Source organism: Pteronotus mesoamericanus, unplaced genomic scaffold (assembly GCF_021234165.1).
Source record: "Pteronotus mesoamericanus isolate MK-2021 breed Mesoamerican mustached bat unplaced genomic scaffold, CSHL_Meso_final contig_730, whole genome shotgun sequence".
In the NCBI taxonomy this organism is placed as follows: Eukaryota; Metazoa; Chordata; class Mammalia; order Chiroptera; family Mormoopidae; genus Pteronotus; species Pteronotus mesoamericanus.
Window position 1 is genome coordinate 767,461 of NW_026555246.1, and position 20,992 is coordinate 788,452.

A 20,992-nucleotide genomic window follows, 5' to 3' on the forward strand; every position below is an offset into this window, starting at 1 on the left:
CCTTCATTGCAGAGGAGGAAAGTGATGCTCAGCTAAGGCTGTAAGCTCCTCCCCTCCCCACGGATCGGGCACCGTGAGGCACTAAGGAGGGGCTTCTTTAGGATTGTCGGGGTAAGGTCTCGGTACAGACCGTTCCCAGCTTGACGAGCAGCAATGCCACATCCACGGGACCCATTCTTGGAGCCCACACAGTCCATCGGCCCGGCGGTGGGCCAGAATCAGATCGCCAGAACCGGACCGCCATCCCTCTCCAACCCTACTCGGGCCTGCGCTTGCGCAACACCTCTCTGCTCCGGACTGCGGTTGCGCACTCCAACGCTTGCGCGAAGGCCCCGCAGCCTTGTGGGAAATGTAGTCCGGCGTCCCTGGGAGGTTGCGGGCGGGACGACGTCCGCATTGGCTTCTCCTGCTTGTGCTGGGTGCTGGGAGAGGGTGAGTGCAGGATTGCGGCTAGATGCGCTGGGTCTGGCGGGGTGGTAAGCGCCGGGCAGAGGCCTGGGCCGGACGAACCCCGACGGCCTTGCGGTGGGCGGCGGAGGAGCTGGGGTCGCGTCTTGCGTACCCGTGCGCAGTGCCGGGCCGCTTGCTCCACGGGCGCCCCTGCTCGCTCCGGGCGCCGGGAGGCGGGCCGGTTTGAGGCGGGGCATTGGGGAGCAAGGGGCGCCGAGAGCCGAGGACCACCGGACGCGGTCCTTCCACCACCTGCCTTAGCAGCTGCGAGGGCGGGGTAGCGCGGCGGCCGGGGTCCGTGCGCCAGAGAGGGATCCTCGGTTCCTTCCGCCGCGGGCTTTCCCAGGGACCCGCTTGGCAGTCGGGGATGCTGGCCCGGGTGCGGGGCTCCAGGCTCCAGCCCTTGCCCTTTGTGTAAACCGCACTTCAGTGCGCGCCGCTGATTACCGATTTAGAGGGGCGCGGCGTGGGCTCGCCGTGTCCCGTTTCTCCGTCGGAATGGGAGGCCAACCCTTTGCAGGTTCTCTGCCTCGGGGAATCCGTTCCTCCTCTTCCTTCTAATTTTTTTTAAAACCATTTTTTCCCCCTTCTTACAACACAAAGTTCACTATAGGACAACTAGAAAATTCCGAGGAGTAAAAAGGAAAAAATTATTTGCATGTCGGAGGGTTTGTGTGTATGAACATGGAAACTCTTTGTTCGTAAAGATAGGGATATTAGTATCCTTTTGTCCATTTGCTTTTAAAAATGAGTTATGAAATACATTTGGTAAGGGGTTTAAAATGAACAAATCTTAAGCTTCATGGTTTTTTAAAAAAATAAATGTTTTTATCCACGTTAGTACCACTCAGTCAACATGGAGAATACACCTAAAAAAATATAATATTTTGAAAACACCTGCTTATACCAATTTCTAAAAATAAGTTGTCATTTTAATGAGTGTGAGGAAAAGCATGTCTCTGCTGTATTTAATCCTTTCTTTAGGCCTTTGTGTTCTTTCTCAGGTTTTGTTTTCAGTATTATAAACAATGTAGGCCGCCTGGCTACATAAACCTCTGCATTCTTGTCTCATTCTATAAATCTCTTGAAGTGAAATTTCTGGGCCCTACTCTACTATAACGCTCTTGATACCTCTTGTTGTATTCTGTCCAGCAAGGTAGCAGTTGATAACATTTGCAATGTAACCATGCCGGAGTGACTCATACCAAACCTGGCTTACTGTCCTCTAATTTTCTGAGAGGTGCAAGTGATAGGCTTGTTCAAATATACGTTTTGAATACTAATGAATATTTTTATGCTATTTGCGTTTTGTTTTAGATGTTTTTATCTGATACACAGGTGTGTTCCCTTGCTGTGCAGAAATGTCACATTTTCATATGGTCAGACCTGAAAACCTTGCCTTCACCTTTGGGACTTTGGCATCATTACGCCTTCTAGTCCATTATGATGGTCACAGAAATGCTCATTTGCATTTTCTTCTAGTTCTTTAGTTGCATTTTATGTGCAAATTTTTATTTCCCAAACAGTAAGCCCTTCTTCCAAGTTATTGAATAATTCATCCTTTCCTCACTGATGTGAAGTTCATTTTTTTCATGTCCTGAATTCTTACATATAATTTTTTTCTGAACTGTTTGTGTTGGCAGGAGTTTTATGGTTCCATTGACTCTTGTTCCCCTTTACATGATAACATACATGAGAATAGAGGAATTACCTGTTTGCGACTGCATTCATCTCTCCACCCAGAGGTGCTAGCAGGGCCAGCGCCTCTCAGGGAGCACGAACAGTCACATCTCTGCCTGGTACAGTCACGATGATCACACATCAGCCTAATAATACGAACAGATGATTGGTACACAGTGGGTTGTCAACAGTACATCTGGTGAACGAGTGATTCTGCTGCTCAGTAGCACTCTGCTCTGATTGTAGTAGCTTCATACTATCTGGTGGGCAAGTTCTTGCTCATCACAATTCCTTTTCAAAATGTTGTGGCTGTTGTTATGCAACACAAATTTTTAAAAAATCGTCTTTTTCGTAATTAACTTTAAAATATTATTAGTTTAGTGTAATTTGTATGTCTCACTTTTGATACACACATGCACACACATATATATGCCAAATAAGCTTACTAAATAAGTAAAATAAGCTTACTAAATAAAAATCACAGTTTTCCTTATGTAGATCATGTACACATGTCATTTGCTTTATCTGTCAGTATTTTTTGTTGTTGAGGAAGTCTCCTTTCTCATGGCTTCTTTTCTTTCTGCCAGCTCGGCCCCCTCCTCCCGCCCGCGCCCTAGGAAGGACCCCTTGGGAAGGAAGGAGAAGGCAATGGCTGCTGGGCCTCCACCATCGGGAGCTCAGGTGAGCTCATTTTTCAATCTCTACACTCTCTCACATTCCTTGCCCCTGTGCTGCAGGTGGGCTTCGCTGAGGAGGAAGGGCTGTTGCGGTCTCTGAGTGTCGGCTGTTTTCAGCAGAGCTCCCCTCAGTTCCCTTCAGCTCTGTTCTCGCCTGTCAATTCCTCATTCGTCTGGCCTCTTGAGCTCATGGCGCTGTTCCAGTGTCAGAAAAGGAACAAACATCATAGGAGAGATGGTCCTGGTACTTGAGGGCTAGGGCCTCTCAGGGAACACAAAAAGTCATGTCTCTACCAGGTACACTCATGATGATTGCACGTGAACAACATGGTAAGAACAGGTGCAGTGGGTGCGCAGCCTGCCAGTGTTCCAAGACCTGGGGAAGGGGAAGACCGGCGTGGCCACCGGGAGAAGTGGGGCGGGGTGGGGGTAACGGGAGAGGATCCGCTGCAATGCAGTTAGAATGTCCCGTTTCAATCCTGACTTCACCATTTAATACCTGCATTGTCTTAGGCAAGTGACTTGAGTTCTCTGAAGCATCAGTTCCTCGTCGTGATGATAGAAATAACAGGTTAACTGAGGGTATGCCCCTTACGTGACGTTGGTAAGAATTTCACATGGTGTATTCCATTTAATACTATCTACCTCATAAGTTTTTTGAAAGTTCAAATGAAGTCACGTCAGTAAAAAGTGTCCGGCGTGGTTCCTGGGATGTTGAAGCCCTAGATGGGTGGAGGCACCCTTAGCACCATTCCAGCAAGAGCGTGGTGTTGACAGAGTTCAGAGGTGGAGCGGAACGAGGCCTTGACTGGCAGTGGGGAGTCAGGTGCGCCGTTTGGGGCCAGGAGCCGGGAAGGAGGAAACTGTGTGTCAGTGAGGTGGTGGCGTGGAGTGGCGGGAGCGTGATGAGGGAGCTGGCGTAGCACTTTTCCAGGAAGAAGCGGCGTCCTCTCGCTGGAGAAAATCATGGGACGGAGGCAGTGTGTGAGGAGAGGAACCTTGGCGGTCCTGTCTTGATTGCTTTAAAATAAAGCCTGCAACTTTTTACTAGAACCTGGAGTTACTGCTTCCCCCGAAAAGGAACTAAGACATCAGTGGGACTTGGCCCAGGAGACCGTACATTTTGCTTAATGTTTTTCTTTTTAAGGTTAGGCTGACTTCACTGTGTCGGCAGTCCTGAGGGACTCACGGTCTTCTCTGTGCTCATGAGATCACGCGTGAGGCTTCTCTTACACGTGCCGCTTGTTTATGTACCGCAGGAGCTGGTTTTAAGAAGGCTTCACCGAGACAAGTATTAGCTGTTGTGATTTCTGTTGTATTACTTTCTCTCCCCGATATCATCAAGCTCAGCTATAAAAGGCAACACAACTCACAAAAATGGGTGTTAGAGAAAGGAAGTTTCTAAAGAAGGAATAAGTTAAAGTGGGAGCATTCAGAATATTTTGGTTGATGAAGGTTGTGGTTTTGTTGTCACTAGCCTTGATTTTATTTTACTTAGTTAAAATAGTGTCAAATTTTTAAATCAGCTTTATTGCAGGTATAATTATCTGATACACAGGTAATCCTTTTGAGCTTATCATTCATTCATTAAGTTTTGACAAATATATGCACCCGCCCCCGCCCCCGCCAGTGGAGCTGTGGAACATTTTCTCACATTTTCTCACCCCCAGCCCCTTCCGGTCCATGCCTGCGTTCAGGCAGCCGCTGGTTTGATTTCCTAATACTTCAGTGTGTCCCAAAAACAAGGCCCTTGTTTTACGTAACCAAAATGACAAAACTCACATTGATACAGTACTGTACCCAATCTACAAATCTTACTCATACTTTGCCACTGGCGGCCTTCATCTGTTTAGATCACAGCTGATAGCTGCCCTGTCTCCATAGTCTCCCTTAATCTGGAACAATTCCTCAGTCTTTGTTTTTGATGACCTTGACACTTTCTTTTTGTAATCCTCACCCGGGTATGTGTTTATTGATTTTAGAGAGAGACAGAGACAGAGAGAAACATCCATCGGTTCCTTCCTGTACGTGCCATGACCGGGGAGCGAACCTGTAACCTAAGTATGTGCCCTGACTGGGTTACAAACCTGCAGCCTTTTTGGTGTATGGGATGACGCTCCAACCAACTGAGCCACCTGGCTGGGGCACCTTGTCGCTTTTGCAGAGTTCAGTGATCGATCTGGGATGCACCGGTGCAGAGTTAGCGCTGTTTTCCTTTCTTCATCTTTCCCTCTATTTAGTAACTGGTGGTGTGACTGTGAATTGTTAAAGTGTCACTTGTGTTTGTCTATAAGTTATATATATATTCTCACCTGAAGACATTTTTTCATTGCTGTGTTGGGGGGTGGGGCGGGGAGAGAGAGAAAGTGATTGGTTGCCGCCTCCTACGTGTGCCCTGCCGGCAGATCGAGCCTGCAACCTTTAGGTCTACCAGACGCTGCTCCAACCAACTGAGCTACACCGGCCAGAGCAAATGATATCTTTTTCTTAATATAAGTATTGGGCTTATAGTTGTAAAAAATATTTTTAAAGCTATAAAATATACTCCCAAGTCTCAAACCCCTGAAAATAAGTATGGATGTGCATTTTTCTACTTCTTTTAAATACCTCTCTTACATCTTTTGCCCATTTTTGTGTTGGGTGGTCTATATGTGAAAGAAGCCTTTTCTGAAATGTGGGTATTAATCATCCTTTGCCAGAAATTGCCAATATTGTCCCCTGTTATTTTTCTTTTATGTTCTGCTACAAATAAGTTTGAAGTTTTATTCAGTTAAACTTTCCGTTTTCTCTCTTTGGCTTTGGAATCATGTATGAAAGGCTTTCTCCACCCTAAGATTATATATAAATGTATTTCAGTGCTCTCTATTTGTTTTATCATTTTAAACTTACATCCTAGCTCTCTGGAATTTACTGTACATAATGTGCGGCTGGAGCCTAACTTTATTTAACCTGGTGAGGTGAGGCCTTCATCCTCCACCCTTCCACTGAGCAGATGCTAAAGCACCTGCTACAAGGGCTTTGGATGCTGGGAAGAGAGCAGGGAGTGAGCCAGGCAAGTCCCCGCCTCCAGATCTTCTGGGAGGGAGGCAGCAGTGAAGAGGAGACCTTCCTTCAGGCGCTGTGAGGCTGAGCTGGCCGCGTGCGGGGCGGCACGGCCGGGGGCGACATGGGGACGTGGGGACTGGGCAGCCCCGCAGAAGGCAGAGCCGGGGCCCCTGTGTCTGCGGTGGTTCCGTGGCGACTTTATTTGTTTAGAACTTATTTGCTTATTTTACAAAGCCCATCTTTTGTTTTTCTTTTCCAAATTTTGGTGACTGTACTGTTCTTACACATTTGTCCTTATAGTTGAATTTTATTAACTGTCAAGTTTTATTAACTTTTATCAAGTTGTAAAAGTAACAGTTAAAAAGAAAAATACGCAATTTTGATTTGCATTCCATTAAATCGATATTAACTTGAGGAAGAGTATCATCTTTACAATGTTTATTCTTCCTACTGAGGAAAAAATTACCCCTCATGTTATTTAGATCTTCATTATGGCTTCTATTAACTGTGATCATGAGGATCTTGCATATTCCTGTTAGGTGTATTTTGCCATGTTTCATTTTTTGTTGCTGCTGCTGTTGTGATTGGGATTTAACCATGATTGGGATTTTGCAAGAAAAGCAAAGAAATAGATTGCTAAGAATTCTATGTGAAGACATTTAGCGGCTGTGGTGCCTCAAACTACACATTCGTATCTTCTTTATAAGTTATACTTTTATCATCATTTAAAGTATCCCTATTTATTTCATTTGATACGCCACCTTTTTAAAGAATAACTCTGTCCACAGGCCTGTGTTTTTAGCTTACGTGAATGAGGTAGAGCCATGAAGCTGCTTTTTTCCAAGCGCCGTGAGCCCGCGTGCGCTTCTTGCAGAGCCGGGAGGGAGCAGCCAGGGCCAAGTGGAAAGGGGGGAAGGAGATGAGCGCCCCGGTGGGTGGACAGCGGATACCGTTTACCAGCAATAAAGGATTAACAACACGTATATTTTTGAATGATATTGTCAGGTTTCACCTTAGCCTTTGAAATGCCTTCCTGTGCTTCCCTGAACCAGACGGGCCCACGGCACAGGTCACGGCCAGTGAGGGACACGCTCCGGGGCCGCTGAGGGCTCTGTGCGCAGGGCGTGAGAGTCTGGCGAGTGAGGGAGACAGTCCGTGTGAGTCTGAGTGTGAGCTTTTACTCTTGCCCAATATATTCAGCGAACAAGGCAGTCTGTTAAAGAAGTGGATACGTTTTTGGAGAGAGAATGCCATATTTCTGCTCTGTATCTTCTCTCACAAACTAGGGGTTCCTGTTTTGTTTCCACATGTATTCTGCCTTATCTGATATTTGTGTTCTCCCTGCCAATTTTTCATTTGCAGTTGCCTGTTATATCTTGTCATAACTGCCCCGCCCTTTATTTTAACTTTTTGGTTTGTGTTTTAGCTCTGTCTCTTACATGTGCCATATAGCTGGATTTTCAACAAATTTTAGATTTTTTTCCTTCTAATAGAGAAAGCCAACCCATTTATCTGTCAGGGCTTTTTCTGGTTACGTAATGTTTCTGGTTATTATGCTTTTTTGTTTCTTTTTGTTAACAAAATTAATTTAGGCTATTATAACGAATAAGGTGTTTATTTGAGCAAAGGAGGGATTGCAGCCCAGGGTACCCTGCATTTCAGGGGACAGCCTTAGCAGTGTGGACCCTGCTTTCCTTCATCTCACTTTGCCTTCCTTCCTTTACATCGTTGAGCTGATGATTTTTCTCGGTTCCTTTTTTCCTTCCCTGAAGTGGGAATTCTGCCATGTATTTATATCCTAGTAGCTACCTTTACTTTTCTTGATGATATTGGTCAGAGATTCTTAACATTTTTTCTTTTGCTACATTGTTTAAGTAAACATTGGGAGACAGGAATGAGGTGGGAAGAAAGACGGTGACTGTGTGCCTGGTGCTGACGCTGTTCGCGGAGCTCGTAGCCCCTGGGATGCAAACTGCACGGGTTGGAATCGGTTCCTTCCCCTCTCTGGTCTCTTTAATTCTTTCTTCTCCCTACGCTTCTCGCCTTTGCCCATTTACATATTACAGTGTTCTCTGTCCTGCAATGAAAACCTTTTCTGTCACTTTATTTACATTACCTGTTCCTCTTTTTCGGAACAGTCTTATTTCTCCTCTTTTTCACAAGAAGCCTTAGGTAACCTCACTGGCTGCTTCTGAGTCCTTCTCTTCCGTTTATTCTTTCACGCACTGCAGGGTGAGTCCTGCCTTCACCGCTCGGCTGGAATTAGCTCATTCTCACATCCGCAGCTCTCCTCTCAGTCCTCGTCCTGTTTGGCCCAGTCCAGCGCCTGAGAGTGTTGGCCTCTTCCTCTCCTTGAGACTCTTTCCTCGCCTGTCGATCCCGAATCTCCCTCTATCTCCCTTTCGGTCTGGCTCCCGCTCTCTTGCTGGCGGGGGTGCTAGCATTCTTTTCTTGGCCTTCTCATTTTACACGGACGTGGAACTGGGTGGCCTTGGATTCAGGTCCCAGCTGTGTGATCTTGGAGAGGTCGTGTAGCCTTTTTGATCAGATTCCTCATCTATAAAATGATGACTTGCTCTTCCTCATATCAGCCAGGGTTCTCCAGAGAAACAGAACCAAAAGAGTATGTGTGGTTATGTGGAAAGAGATTAGGAGGGGTTGGTTCAAGGAGGCTGAAAAGTGCCCACAATCTGCCGTCCGCAGGCTCAGCAGAGCCAGCTCTGTAGCTGCACCGCAAGCCCGGAGACCTCAGGTCCCAGGGACCCACGGTGTAAGTCCTGGTCCGAGCCTGAAGGCTCACAGAGTGGGGGCACTGGTGTCTGAGGCAGGGGATGTGGCCGTCTCAACACAAGCAAAGGAAATCCACCCTCTCCCACCTTCCCGCCCCCTCCAGGCCCGCCCTCACTGGAGAGGGCCGATCTTCCTTCCTCAGGCTGCTCATTCAAAGACGAGCTCCCACACAGGAAGAGCCACAGGTGCAGCTTTGCCAGCCGCGTGGGCCCACCGTAGACCCATCAAGTGGGCCTACAATTAACTGTCACACTTGGTAAACAGATACTCAGTGCTCATTTTATTGCCTAGTCTAAGGGCTAGAGAACAAGGCCGAAATGGGCATATAAATCTGAAATGCCATTCAAGCCAAGCTGGGTGTTACTGGTTCTCTCATAGACCAACCGTCTAGATTGGTCCCGTTTGCACGCTTTTCCCTAGTAACTGGGGTTCCCGCCTCTGTTGTAAGACCTGCAGTGCCATGTGCTGTCTTGGCACCTGCGAGCCGCCCTGGGCTCCAGAGACCAACCAGGAGCTCCCCTGCTCTTGCCAGATAGGCCCCCTCCAGCGGCAGGGCTCCCCGCCCAGCTGGCGCTCCTGTCGGCCCCATCGGGCGCACCCCTCCCAGCCCTCGCCCTGATGGGTTTCACCTCCGTACCAACCCACGAAATTGTTCAAATAGACTAGTCATGTCTTCCCATCATAACCAAAGGTTACCTCGCCCTCTCGTCATTGTCAAGCCTGCCTCCCACCGTCCTGCTAGTTAGTGGACAGTTTCCGAGCACAGCTGCGCAGCGCGGTGTCCTCTGCGGGCTGTTGGGAGCCTCCTCTGGGCCAGCCAGGCCTGGGTGCTTGGTCGTCCTGTGCTGTCTAGGGTGGGGACCCCTACTTCTCCATGGGGTGGATGGGAGGCGATCAGGACAGTGGTGCCCAGAGTGGCCTCAATGCTGTCCGCGCGGCTCCTTGTCCTTATGTCCCGGAGCACTTTCTGTTTGTCTTCATAATGTTGCAGATGTTTAGTTTCTTTTGGAGGATGACACGTGTTTTCTCACACAGATCTGTCCTGTCCCTTCTGAGGCTGATTGTTGTCACTTGCTCAGAGGGTTTTGTTGGTGTATTCCTATGTTGAGCAGGACTTTATAGTTTCAGGAGTCAGCCACACTCAAGGATGTGTGTGGACTTCACCTGGGAAGAGTGGATGCCTCTAGCCTGCGCTCCGAGGAAGCTGTGTGGGAACGGGACGCCGGAGAATTACTGGAACGCACTCTTGCTGGGTGAGGACTTCCCTCTGTACCTCGCCTTCCCGTAGGGAACCCCTCGCACAACCTGTGAGACTGACGCGTTTGCACTAGAAGCCCTGAGTACTATGGGGCATTGTTTTAGGGTAGCTGCTTGGTGTCCTCTTTCCAGGTGAAAAGTCTTTCCTGTAGAGAACTGGAAAATGGGACACGCAGCAGCCCGCCTCCTTTGTTTCAGAAGCCCTGAAGGGAAGGGATGAGGTCCCGTGCTGGAAGGGGCTTTTATACTCAGTTCGGAACCCAAGTTCAGTGTCTTTCTTCCCGAGCAGGGCATCAGCTTTCCAAACCAGATGTGACTTCTCAGCTGGCGCAAGAAGGACCGAGCCTGATGAAAAAGAACTTCCAGGGGCATCTCTGTAGGTAAAGTGTCAGCCTCGTTACTTGAGGGTATCACCAGGGAAGAAGTCACGCCAGAGATCTCTATGTCTCTTGGGGAGACCTGCGTGTTTGATGTGTGTTCTCTTCAAACGCCTCCTCCCAAGTGTGGCACGTCCTCACCTTGGTGACTCAGTGTGGGGGAGATGAGTGCTGCGCTACCTGGGACATCTCAGAAAGGCAGTAAATATTAGCGAGTGTTTCCTCTTCTCTCTCACTCTGCTTTATTCTCTCTGTTCTCTGGCACGGGCCTGTCTGCTTAGCCGTAACCTGTATCTACAGCTTCCTTTCCCAGATAACTAACATTTCTCTTCCACCGTGTTGTAACCTAGTTTTGCAGTCTTCATTTAAAGACAAATGAAAATGACGCCAGCTGTGTTCTACACCTCTATATCTGCTCTGCTCAGCTTCAAAGTGTTGATCGCCACTTCTTTTTATACATTTTTAAAATTATGAGATAGGCAAGTAATTTTTGATCTCTGACTAGTATATGGCTATGGTTATATAATGCAATAAAAAAAGTCAATGAAAGAACATACTGATAGGAAAGAGAATAATCTAATGAACACCGTTGCTGGTTTCCAGTAAGCTTTCTAAGGAACGGGATCCTAGAAGAATCACTGGTCAAAGGATGCTTACATTTTTAGGGCTCTTGCTATATATTGCACAGCTTTGGATATTATGCTTTTTAATGTTTATTAGGTATAAAATGATCTCTTTGTGAGCTTTAATTGCCTTTATGACTGATTTGTGTGGATTTGGTTACTGTGGCTATTTGTATTTATTCTTCTATAAATCACCTATTTATTCAGCTGATGTTTTCTGAGCACTAGGCCCTATCCCTAGCCCTGCAGATACAGCAATAAGCAGAACTGTCAGTCTCCCTGTGGAGCTTGGAGTCTAGCGAGGAGGACAGCGAGTTACTAAAGGGAAAGAGCAGGGGGTGGCGGGGCAGGAGAGGGAGGGCGGGAGGGTAGGAGGAAACGAGTGCTGCGGAGCCCTGGCGCTGGGCGGAGAGACGTGGTGTCAGGAACTGGAAGGGCCAACGGCGCAGTTTTTGCAGGGGCAGTCAGGGGAGGCCTTTCTGAGGTGACTGATGGGGGGCACTGTGGGCACAGGGGGCAGCAGGCGCAAAGACCTACCTGCGGGGGTGGCCTGGTGGTGTTCGAAGGGAAGAGTGCAGGGAGATGTGAGGATTTTCTTAAGCTTTCTCTCAGTCCTTCTGTGAAAAAATTATTTCTACGGTCTCTTCTTTTTTAAAAATTTCTGTGAGCCTTCTCATTCTCTGCGTGTTCCTTCTTTTATTGGGTTGGCCAAAAGTTCATTTAGTTTTGTCTGTACAGTGGCTCTAGTAGTGCTTAGTTGTCTTTAACTTCATTTGAGACAATTTTGTTAGATTGTATTGTGACAGCTGTTGTATCAGCGTGCATTAAAAAAAAAACTATCAAAATTGGTGAATTTTTGTGTGGCCATTTCAATACTGAAGATGGAAGACGATACACAATATTTTCAATGTATCATGCTTTATTATTTCAAGAATGGTTATATCCAAAGCGACTGAAATGCAAAAAAAAAAAAAAAGAAAAAAAAAAAGATTTGTGCAGTGTATGGGGAAGGTGCCATGGCTGACGAAACATGCCAAAAGTGGTTTGCAAAGTTTCTTGGTACTATTGACATTTTGGTCAAATAACTCTTTGCTGTAGGGCTGTCTGATGCATTGGAAGATGTTTAGCAGCACCCCTGGCCTCTACTCACTAGAAGCCAATAGCAGGAGATAGCTGACATACTCAAAATATCCAAATCAACAAAGTTATTGGTGAAAATGAAAAATGTGTCTCGTATTTTATGGAAAAAGCCATATGGACTTTTTGGCCAACCCAATAAATAGCTGTCTATTTTAATGCATTCATTAACCTCCCTTGTCTGTATGAGGATATTTAAGTTATTTGGATTTGTGCGGGTAGCATTTTTTCCCTTGTATGCTATATTTTGGTGGGTTTATATAGGTTTTTTTCAGTAGTCCATCGTCACTTTGGTGTTTTTTGGGGGGCAGCAGAGGCAAACTTATGTATTCTTGATACTTTGTTTTCCTCTCCCATTTCTTTACTTGTCTTCAGACTTCTCCATCGGGCTGCATCCTACAGATTCTTCACTTGTTTGTGACAGCATTTCATGCTGTTTTCCTTGTCTCTTTGGAAGTCTGGGCAGCAACTAGTATGTAGGCTCACTGAATTGTCGTGATTGTGCTTGCTTCTTCTTTATACCCTCTGGGTAGCCCATTGCCCACCAGAGGAAGTGTTTACTATATGATTATTGAGTGAATATTGAATGATGTCAAGTAGAATTTTTAGAAGTCAGATGAAAAGATAGATTTGAGAGTTATATGTGTGACATTTATATCAGTTTGTCTTGTTAATAATCAGGAAGGGTGAACAATAGGGCAAACCAGTGAGGATGGAACCCTAAAGAGCAAAACGTTGGGCTAGGAGCCTAGGATGCTCTAGCAAAGGCGACAGAGTGGTCCAAGAAGGAGGAGGGAGTTTGGGGAGAACTGGGCCAAGGAAGAGAGAAAAGTAGAGGGCGCGTGCACTGGCGCCAAGAGGGGAAGAAAAGCGGCGTGTGGTCCTGGGAGGAGCACCTCGGGGGCGAGGGCGGCAGGCTGTGGCTGACAGCAGACTGCGCGCCAGCCGGGTTAGCTTTGAGGAAGAGGAAGAAAGGGCGGGGACTGGACGAAGACAGAGGTAGAGTGGGTCCGGGTTGTTTTCACCCAGGAAGAGACTTGACTGTATTTACAAGAGCGGAGGTATGTGTTACAAAGGAGACACTGAGTGCAGCGAGAGCGTGGAGCCCAGGACATGGGATGATGAGCAACTTGCAGATCTTCCTTCCAGGTTTTCTTCCGTGTTGCTGCTGGATTAAGTCACCATTTTGTCTTACTGTGCTGTCCAAAACCGAGACAAGACGGCGTCGCTTGAGTGCTGTGCTCAGCTCTTGCCCGGCCGTCATCGGATGTTGCTCCTCACGACAGTCCCACGGGGTGGGTATCTCAGTCCCTTTCTTGGGGAGACAGAAACTGAGGGAGGAGGGATCCCATGTCCGGATCTGAATACAGGCTTCTTCGTTACATATGTTTTTATCTTGGAGTCAATACTAATTATACAAAAAAAAAATCATTATTTTCTTGCCTTGCCTTGCTGTGACTTCTTGTTTCCCAGTATATTTAGTGAAAAGAGAACTTCACCATCCTGCCTGTTATTCTTTTTAGGCGATTGTTTTCTGTTTCTGGGCTAAAGTTTTCCTGTATACAGTTGTTGAGTGCTTCATTAGATTTTGTTATTTATACTCAAAGCCGAGTATAAAATGTAAATTTAGAAGTGCTGTTTCTGGAGAGAGTGTGATGGCTAGTAAACCTATTAATATTGAAACAAAGATAGAAATTATTAGTGATGTGGAAAACAGTAAATTTTTAGCCTTTAATCAGTGGTCATTAGACTTAAATCAGTTGAGGTTCAGTCTTGAAGGAAACAAAAGTTAAAAACATGTATAAAATGTTAGAAATGTATTATCAAACATCATCCCTAAAAAATAAGGTGCAGTTAGGCAGTCTATAACATTTAAAGCTCTCTCTGAGGCTACTGTTAACTACCGCTGAACCAGAAACCTGTTGTTTATGTTTCATACATGATTTTGTATCATCCTCAGAGATGTGCTGGGTTACTATGTATATGTGTTTGTGTAAATACATATGTATATACATGACACAGAAAATTTATATCTGTTTTATACTGAATTTATATACTGTTACAGTGTCCCTATCTACCTCATGCTAACATGAACTTCACTAATGTTTAGTAGACAAATGTCTTTGCTTCCATTAATAGGAAAATTGATGCACAGGACTATAATAAATGTAGGAGTGTCCAGGAGCTTGTTCATCCTTGCCCAGGGCGGCCAGCCCTGCCCGAAGCATCCGCACGGCACATTCTGTCCGGGGGCTCTCCTTTCACTAGGCCTGCAGTTCCTCCTCAGCCCCTAAGGTCCTTACTTCAGCTACTTTGTCAACCCTAACTCTAACGCTAATCTTTGTGTAAATTGAATAAGTAATATTTCAGGAAAGCTTTAAAAGTGCTGTAATTACTGAGTCTTTCATATTTAGGAAGGTGTTTTGGTTTTCTCTGTACATGTATAGAGTACTAGCCAAGTTGAATTCCTGAGTCACACTGACCAATTTTTAAAAAATTTGTAAGTAACTGACTTTTTTTATTAAGGAGCAGGTCTTCAGAATTAACTTTTAAATTAGGTCTCTAAATTGCATGAAGATAAAATAAATCTTTCTATTAAGTTTTCTGTAGTATAACATAATGATGCTTAAACTTAAAATGATTAATATTTTCAAACAATGAAAATACTTTGTTCTCTTTTTTAAAAATGTTACTCATAAAGAAGAATGTGTAACATACATATTATTTAACAAAAATCTACATACTTTTCTAATGTAAATGCTATAATATTAACTGACTCTTGTTCTTACAACAACACTGTGAGATAGGGACCAATTAACAGGTGAGAAAACTGAAGTACAGACAACTTAAGTGATCTGCCCAAGGTCACACAACTGACAGTGATAGAGCGCAAATTCGAGGCAGCTAGTGTGGCTCTGGAGTTGTTGTCTTAAACATCATGCCATACTGCTGCTCCTTACAGGTAATAACGATAAAGGCTAATGAATGCCTAGGACCCACATCGGAAACAGGACATTACTGGTATCCTTGCCACGCTCTGTGTGCGCCTTCTCCTTCACACACTCTCACCTCTTCCATGGACCTAACCACTGCTCTCACTTTTGTGATAATTCTCTTCCCTTTTCTTTTAAAGTATTGCCATCCATAAATTAACCTATAAGCTGTATGTTTATTTTTAATCTGTTTCAAACTTTAAGTGGACTCTTTTTTTCTGTGACTTTAAGTTATTTATTTGTTCATACTGATATGTATAGCTATACCTTACTAACTTTTACTTAGACTGCTATAATAATTTCTTAGGCAGGAGGCTTAAAAGTCAAACATTTATTTCTCACTGTTCCAGAGGCTGTAAGTCTGCGATCAGGTTGCCAGTGTGGCGGGGTTGTTGGTGAGGGCCTGCATCCTGGTTCAGGGACAGCTGCCTTCCTGCTGTGTCCTCACGTGCTAGAGAGCAGAGAGACAGCCCTCTGATCTCCTCTTACAGGGCCCTGATCCCATCACGAGGGCTACACCCTCATGACCTAATGACCTCCCAAAGACCCCACCTCCTAACTCTCCTATTCGGAATTTAGCTTCAACATAAGAATTTTGGGGAGATACAAATATGAAATCCATAACATTCACTGTTGTTAATTATTCCATTGTATAAATATTTGACAATTTAATTATCCATTCTATTATAATGGATATTTATGTTTCTAATTTTTTGCAGTTGTGCAATGCTACTTTTAAAATTATGAATCATGGAATAACTTTTCAAGTTAGATTTACCTAGATGTGTATACTTAATAGTGGACTTCCTTTTCTTAATTGCCTATTTGAGTCCTTTGTCCATTTTTCTAGTAGGTTTAGTGTTCCATAGACCTTTTTTTCCAAGTCTAGGTTCTAGTTCTTTGTGGGTCATTGTTACAAATCTCTTTGTAACAATGTCCCAGTATGTAACTTTTTAAAAAAAGTTATGTCTTTTGATTTTAATGCTTTTTTTCTTCTCATTCTATTATTTTAAAAATTTACTTCTTAACCCTCTACAGCGCAGGGGTGTCCAGCCTGAGGCCCAGGATGGCTGTCAGTGCGGCCAACGCAAAGTCATAAATTTACTGAAAACATTATGAGATCTTTTTGTGATTATGTGTCACAATGTATTAAAAGTGTGGCCCAAGATAACTCTTTTTCTTCCAGTGTAGCCCAGGGGTGCCAAAAGGGTGCCCTGCGGAGTCTACATAGTTTCCAAACTTGGTATTTTCTGTGTATCATTTATCTTTGGATGGAGGCAGTTCTGTCTGGACTTTATATTTGTCTAACAGTGTGGATGGATCATGGGTGGCACTTTACATGTTCTCGGATAACTTCAGTTAGACATGAGAGTGAAGTGGGGCACGTGGACACCTCTAATTCATGTGTTGCTTGTTAATTTCATACTTGCATAGGTCCTCTCTGTGGTGACTTGATGGTGTGTCTGTTTTGGAAGTGGAATCTGCTTGGCTTTCCACTTTTTGTCTTTTTTAATGTAAACAGGTCAGGTTGTAAGGAGCAGGTCCAGTTAATGCATTACCCTTGTTTCACAGTCAAGCCTCCTGTCCACAGGTCTTTGGTCTGTTGCTTCACTGTTGATAACTGCTCTGTTGACTTTGATAAAATTGACAGGCAGATTCTCAGATTATAGTTCCCTGTCCTCTGCCTCTCATTGCCTCTAGGCCATTTTTGTCTGGGATTAAAAAATGGGATCTGAGAAAATAAAAGTGTGAGTGTCTACAAGGTCCTTCCTTTAGCCCCCTCTGAAGCAGTTCAGCACTCTCCCTTGCCTGCCCCTGCCATCAATTCTCATCTTTAAGGAATAGGTATTTAGGAAACATAGGGTCTTCTAGGACTTTCTTAACTTCTGTGAGAAACCTACAGCCTACTTGAAATTTTGGATTGTGTTATCCTCCCTTAAGAGCTTGCGTTTCAAGAATGTTCCAGACAAGTGTGTTCCCAAAGGGCAAGTTATATACATTATCCTTATTAGATTATTTTTATCCTCATTTTATATCTGTGAAAACTCAGGCGTAGAGAAACAAGTAACTAGCTAAGATGGTAAGTATTTATGGCCAGGGTTTGGACTCCAGGACTGGCAATCTTCACTGTCTCACACTGTGATAATTTTGAAGATTTAGAATCAGAATTATAGGCAGGAACAAATGCCTGGTAGGAACACTAAGTACAACATGGCAGGGCTTTCTGATCTGCCTCTTCCAATCCCAGGTCTTCTGTATATTTTCCTTTAGTTCTGTCTTCATTATTTTTCCTTGTCCAGTGGTCAGTTACTACAATGTCTGTCCTGCTTGCATAGGCTCACTCTTTTTTCATCTTTGAAAACTCTCATGTGCCATATGCTCAATTTTATTCTCATTTTCACCTTATGTAGTTTTGAGTCTCCCAGCATAGAAACCAATGCCCATTTGAATTTTTTATTTTTTACAGACTAGGAGACAAGACTTGAAACCAAAAAGACAACTCCAAAGCCCAACATTACCGAAGACTTATCCTATCTGGTAATAATGGAAAGGGAAGGTCTCTGGCATTCTTCTTTAGGGGAAACCTGGGAACCGGATAATTGGTTAGAGGGGCAACAGAAGAACAAGGATAGACATCTGGGCCAAGTGGCAATTACCCATAAGGAAACTCTCACTGAGAGAAGGGTATGTAGAGGTAATGAATTTGAAAGATGTTCCAGTCAGGGTTCAGTCATTGATATACAACAAAGTATTCCTATGGTAAAAAGGTCTTGTTATCAGAATTCACATGGAAAAGATATTAAACAAAATTCTGAATTAATTAAGATTCAAAGAATGCTTGTAGGAAAGAAAATCTATGAATGTAATGAATGCGGGAAAACCTTCAGCCAGAGCTCATCCCTTCTTAAGCACCAGAGGATTCATACTGGGGAGAAGCCCTATAAGTGTAATGTATGTGGGAAACACTTCATTGAACGCTCCTCCCTTACTGTACATCAAAGAATTCATACTGGCGAGAAACCCTACAAATGTAATGAGTGTGGGAAAACCTTCAGTCAAAGCATGAACCTTACTGTTCATCAAAGAACTCATACTGGAGAAAAACCCTATCAGTGTAAAGAGTGTGGAAAAGCTTTCCGCAAGAATTCATCCCTTATTCAACATGAAAGGATTCATACTGGTGAGAAACCCTACAAATGTAATGAGTGTGGGAAAGCTTTTACCCAAAGTATGAATCTCACAGTGCATCAAAGAACCCATACAGGAGAAAAACCCTATGAATGTAATGAATGCGGGAAGTCTTTCAGCCAAAGTATGCATCTTATTGTACATCAGAGAAGTCATACTGGAGAGAAACCCTATGAGTGTAGTGAATGTGGAAAAGCCTTTAGTAAGAGCTCAACTCTTACCCTGCATCAACGAAATCACACTGGAGAAAAACCCTACAAATGTAACAAATGTGGGAAATCCTTTAGCCAAAGTACATACCTTATAGAACATCAGAGACTTCATTCTGGAATAAAACCTTTTGAATGTAATCAGTGTGGAAAAGCTTTCAGTAAGAATTCATCTCTTACTCAGCATCGGAGGATTCATACTGGAGAGAAGCCTTATGAATGTGTTGTATGTGGAAAGCATTTCACTGGGCGATCATCCCTTACTGTACATCGGGTTATTCATACTGGAGAGAAACCTTACGAATGCAATGAATGTGGAAAGGCCTTCAGCCAGAGTGCATACCTTATTGAGCATCAAAGAATTCACACTGGTGAGAAACCCTATGAATGTGATCAGTGTGGCAAAGCCTTTATTAAGAATTCGTCCCTTACAGTGCATCAAAGAACTCATACAGGAGAGAAACCCTATCAGTGTAATGAATGTGGGAAAGCCTTCAGTCGGAGTACAAACCTTACACGACATCAGAGAACTCATACATGAGGAAAGTTTTCATCAGGCCCTTTACCATGATTAACTTTTCAGTGATAATCAGATAAGTCATATAATGTAGAAACCAAATAAATGTAAAGATTTTAGGAATCTTTTGGTTGATGTATATTAAACACCATATCAGATGATACAGACCACTGCAGAGAAATCATGAAGTGGAAAATCTTGATTGATTCAGAAAGTAAAACTTTGTATCAGGAATTTTAAGTAGCTAATATTCTAAACACCAAGGATTCATGCTGAAGATAAGTTTCGTTGCTATCATACTGCAGATTCTCCTTTGGTTACCAGAGACTTCACACTGGAGAGAAAATGTGAGAGTGCTTAACTGGGCAAGCCCAAAGACCTGGAATGCACTTTGACCTTGTCACTAACTTGACAAGTCACCTACTCTCACCAGGTCACAGTGTCCTTATTTGGTAAGTGAGGGATTTTGAATTTAGAAGGTCTTCAGGATGCCTGGGAGCTCTACAAAGCAACAAACATATAAATATAATTAATGTGGGGACATGCTTAATCTTCTACCATGTTATATATGTTATTAGATGCCCCTGTTTTACAATCTGGTTTTCCTGGGTGTTGTGAGTTAAAATTCTCTAGCTCTACCAAATCTTTTTCTCCCTCCATGCTCCCCCTTCTCCTTGCGTTATTTTCTTCCCTAAAATGCAGGCTGATTGCTAACAGATGAGGGAATAATTGTACAAATCCTAATGCAGTAGCATGTTGTTTTGAGTCCTCAGCAGCCATTAAACTGTTGTTAAATAAGCTAATTACTTAGAAAACAATATAACTTCAATATAGCCGTTACACAGGATCCAAATATATATCTTTGTATCATATTCTCACTATTTAAGTGGAAAGGAGAATAGGCTAAACACTAATAGACATGAAACTTGGACATATTAAAATTTTTGTAACTCAAAATATATTCAAAACAATCTCATGGAGATTTTATAGTTCTATAGATATGATAGTAGAAGAAATTTTATTTATTTCACACATTTAATAAGTGCTAAACGTGCTAAGATGATTAGAAAAATCAAAGAATATATCTTGCTTTCTAAGGTTTAAACTGAGAAAGTGGCAGTGGGATGGGAGAGGAAAAATTCAAGCAAAAATGAGACATTATATAGATAATGTGGTAACTGATTAAATGTGAGCACTTGAATTTCTTATTTGGATGTATAGGTGTGCCATAATTAAAAATATAAAGCTGACCAATTTTGTTGGGGCAATGACGAGTTCCATCTGGGGGCATTTGATGCGCCTATGGATACCCAAGTGAGGACTCCTAACAGGCCATAGAGTAAGTAGCAGGGCAATGGTGTGAGGGTGCTTTGGGAGCACAGCAGTCCCCACCCTTATTTGCAGTTTTACTTTCCACAGTTTCAGCTACCCACAGTTACCTTTGCATCCAAAAATATGAAATGGAAAATTCCAGAAATAAACAATTCATGTTTTAAATTGTCCATTCTGAGTAGCGTGAGGAACTCTCATGCCATCGCACTACATTGTCACCTCACTCCCTGTCATCACAAAGCCATTGTATCATGTCACATCATCACAAGAAGGGTGAGTACAGTACGGTCAGATACTTTGAGAGAGAGACCGCACTCACATTACACTGTAATTGTCCTATTTTTTTATTATGTTAATCTTTTACTGTGCCTAATTTATAAATAAAACTTTATCATAAGTATGTATTTATGGGTAAAAATGGGGTTTATATAGTGTTTGGTACTATTCATGGTTTCAGGCATCCACTGGGGGTCTTGGAACATACCCCCTGATAAGGGGGGGCTACTGTACTGTTGCTGAATGGGGTCAAGTGGAGGAGGTGGAATTAGTAGAAGCTGAGGGGGGAAAACAAATCAGGAGCACGTGGTGTCATAGAAGTAAAAGGAGAATTTTAGTGTAGGGACAGGAATGGTTAATATTTTCAAATGCTACATAAAGTTAAAGTAAGGTAAAAATAGAAAAATGGCCTTTGGTTTTGGTTACTGATAATCTCTGTA

At 43.7% G+C, this 20,992-nt stretch overlaps 1 protein-coding gene across 3 annotated transcripts; it reads left to right on the forward strand.

Moving 5' to 3' along the window:
- The first annotated feature begins 363 nt into the window (after window positions 1–363).
- LOC129078557 (zinc finger protein ZFP2) lies at window positions 364–20,636 on the forward strand. 3 transcript variants are annotated; one of them, XM_054583342.1, is made up of 6 exons: window positions 364–432; window positions 2,718–2,811; window positions 9,765–9,895; window positions 10,189–10,279; window positions 13,186–13,331; window positions 17,497–20,636. In XM_054583342.1, exon 6 carries the CDS (start codon window positions 17,574–17,576, stop codon window positions 18,966–18,968), a length of 1,395 nt encoding a protein of 464 aa, XP_054439317.1. In that variant the 5' UTR covers window positions 364–432; window positions 2,718–2,811; window positions 9,765–9,895; window positions 10,189–10,279; window positions 13,186–13,331; window positions 17,497–17,573; the 3' UTR covers window positions 18,969–20,636. The 3 variants fall into 3 exon arrangements, with proteins under 3 accessions (XP_054439317.1, XP_054439318.1, XP_054439319.1); XM_054583343.1 differs by having other exon boundaries at window positions 9,771–9,895; XM_054583344.1 differs by lacking the exon at window positions 13,186–13,331.
- The last annotated feature ends 356 nt before the right edge of the window (window positions 20,637–20,992 follow it).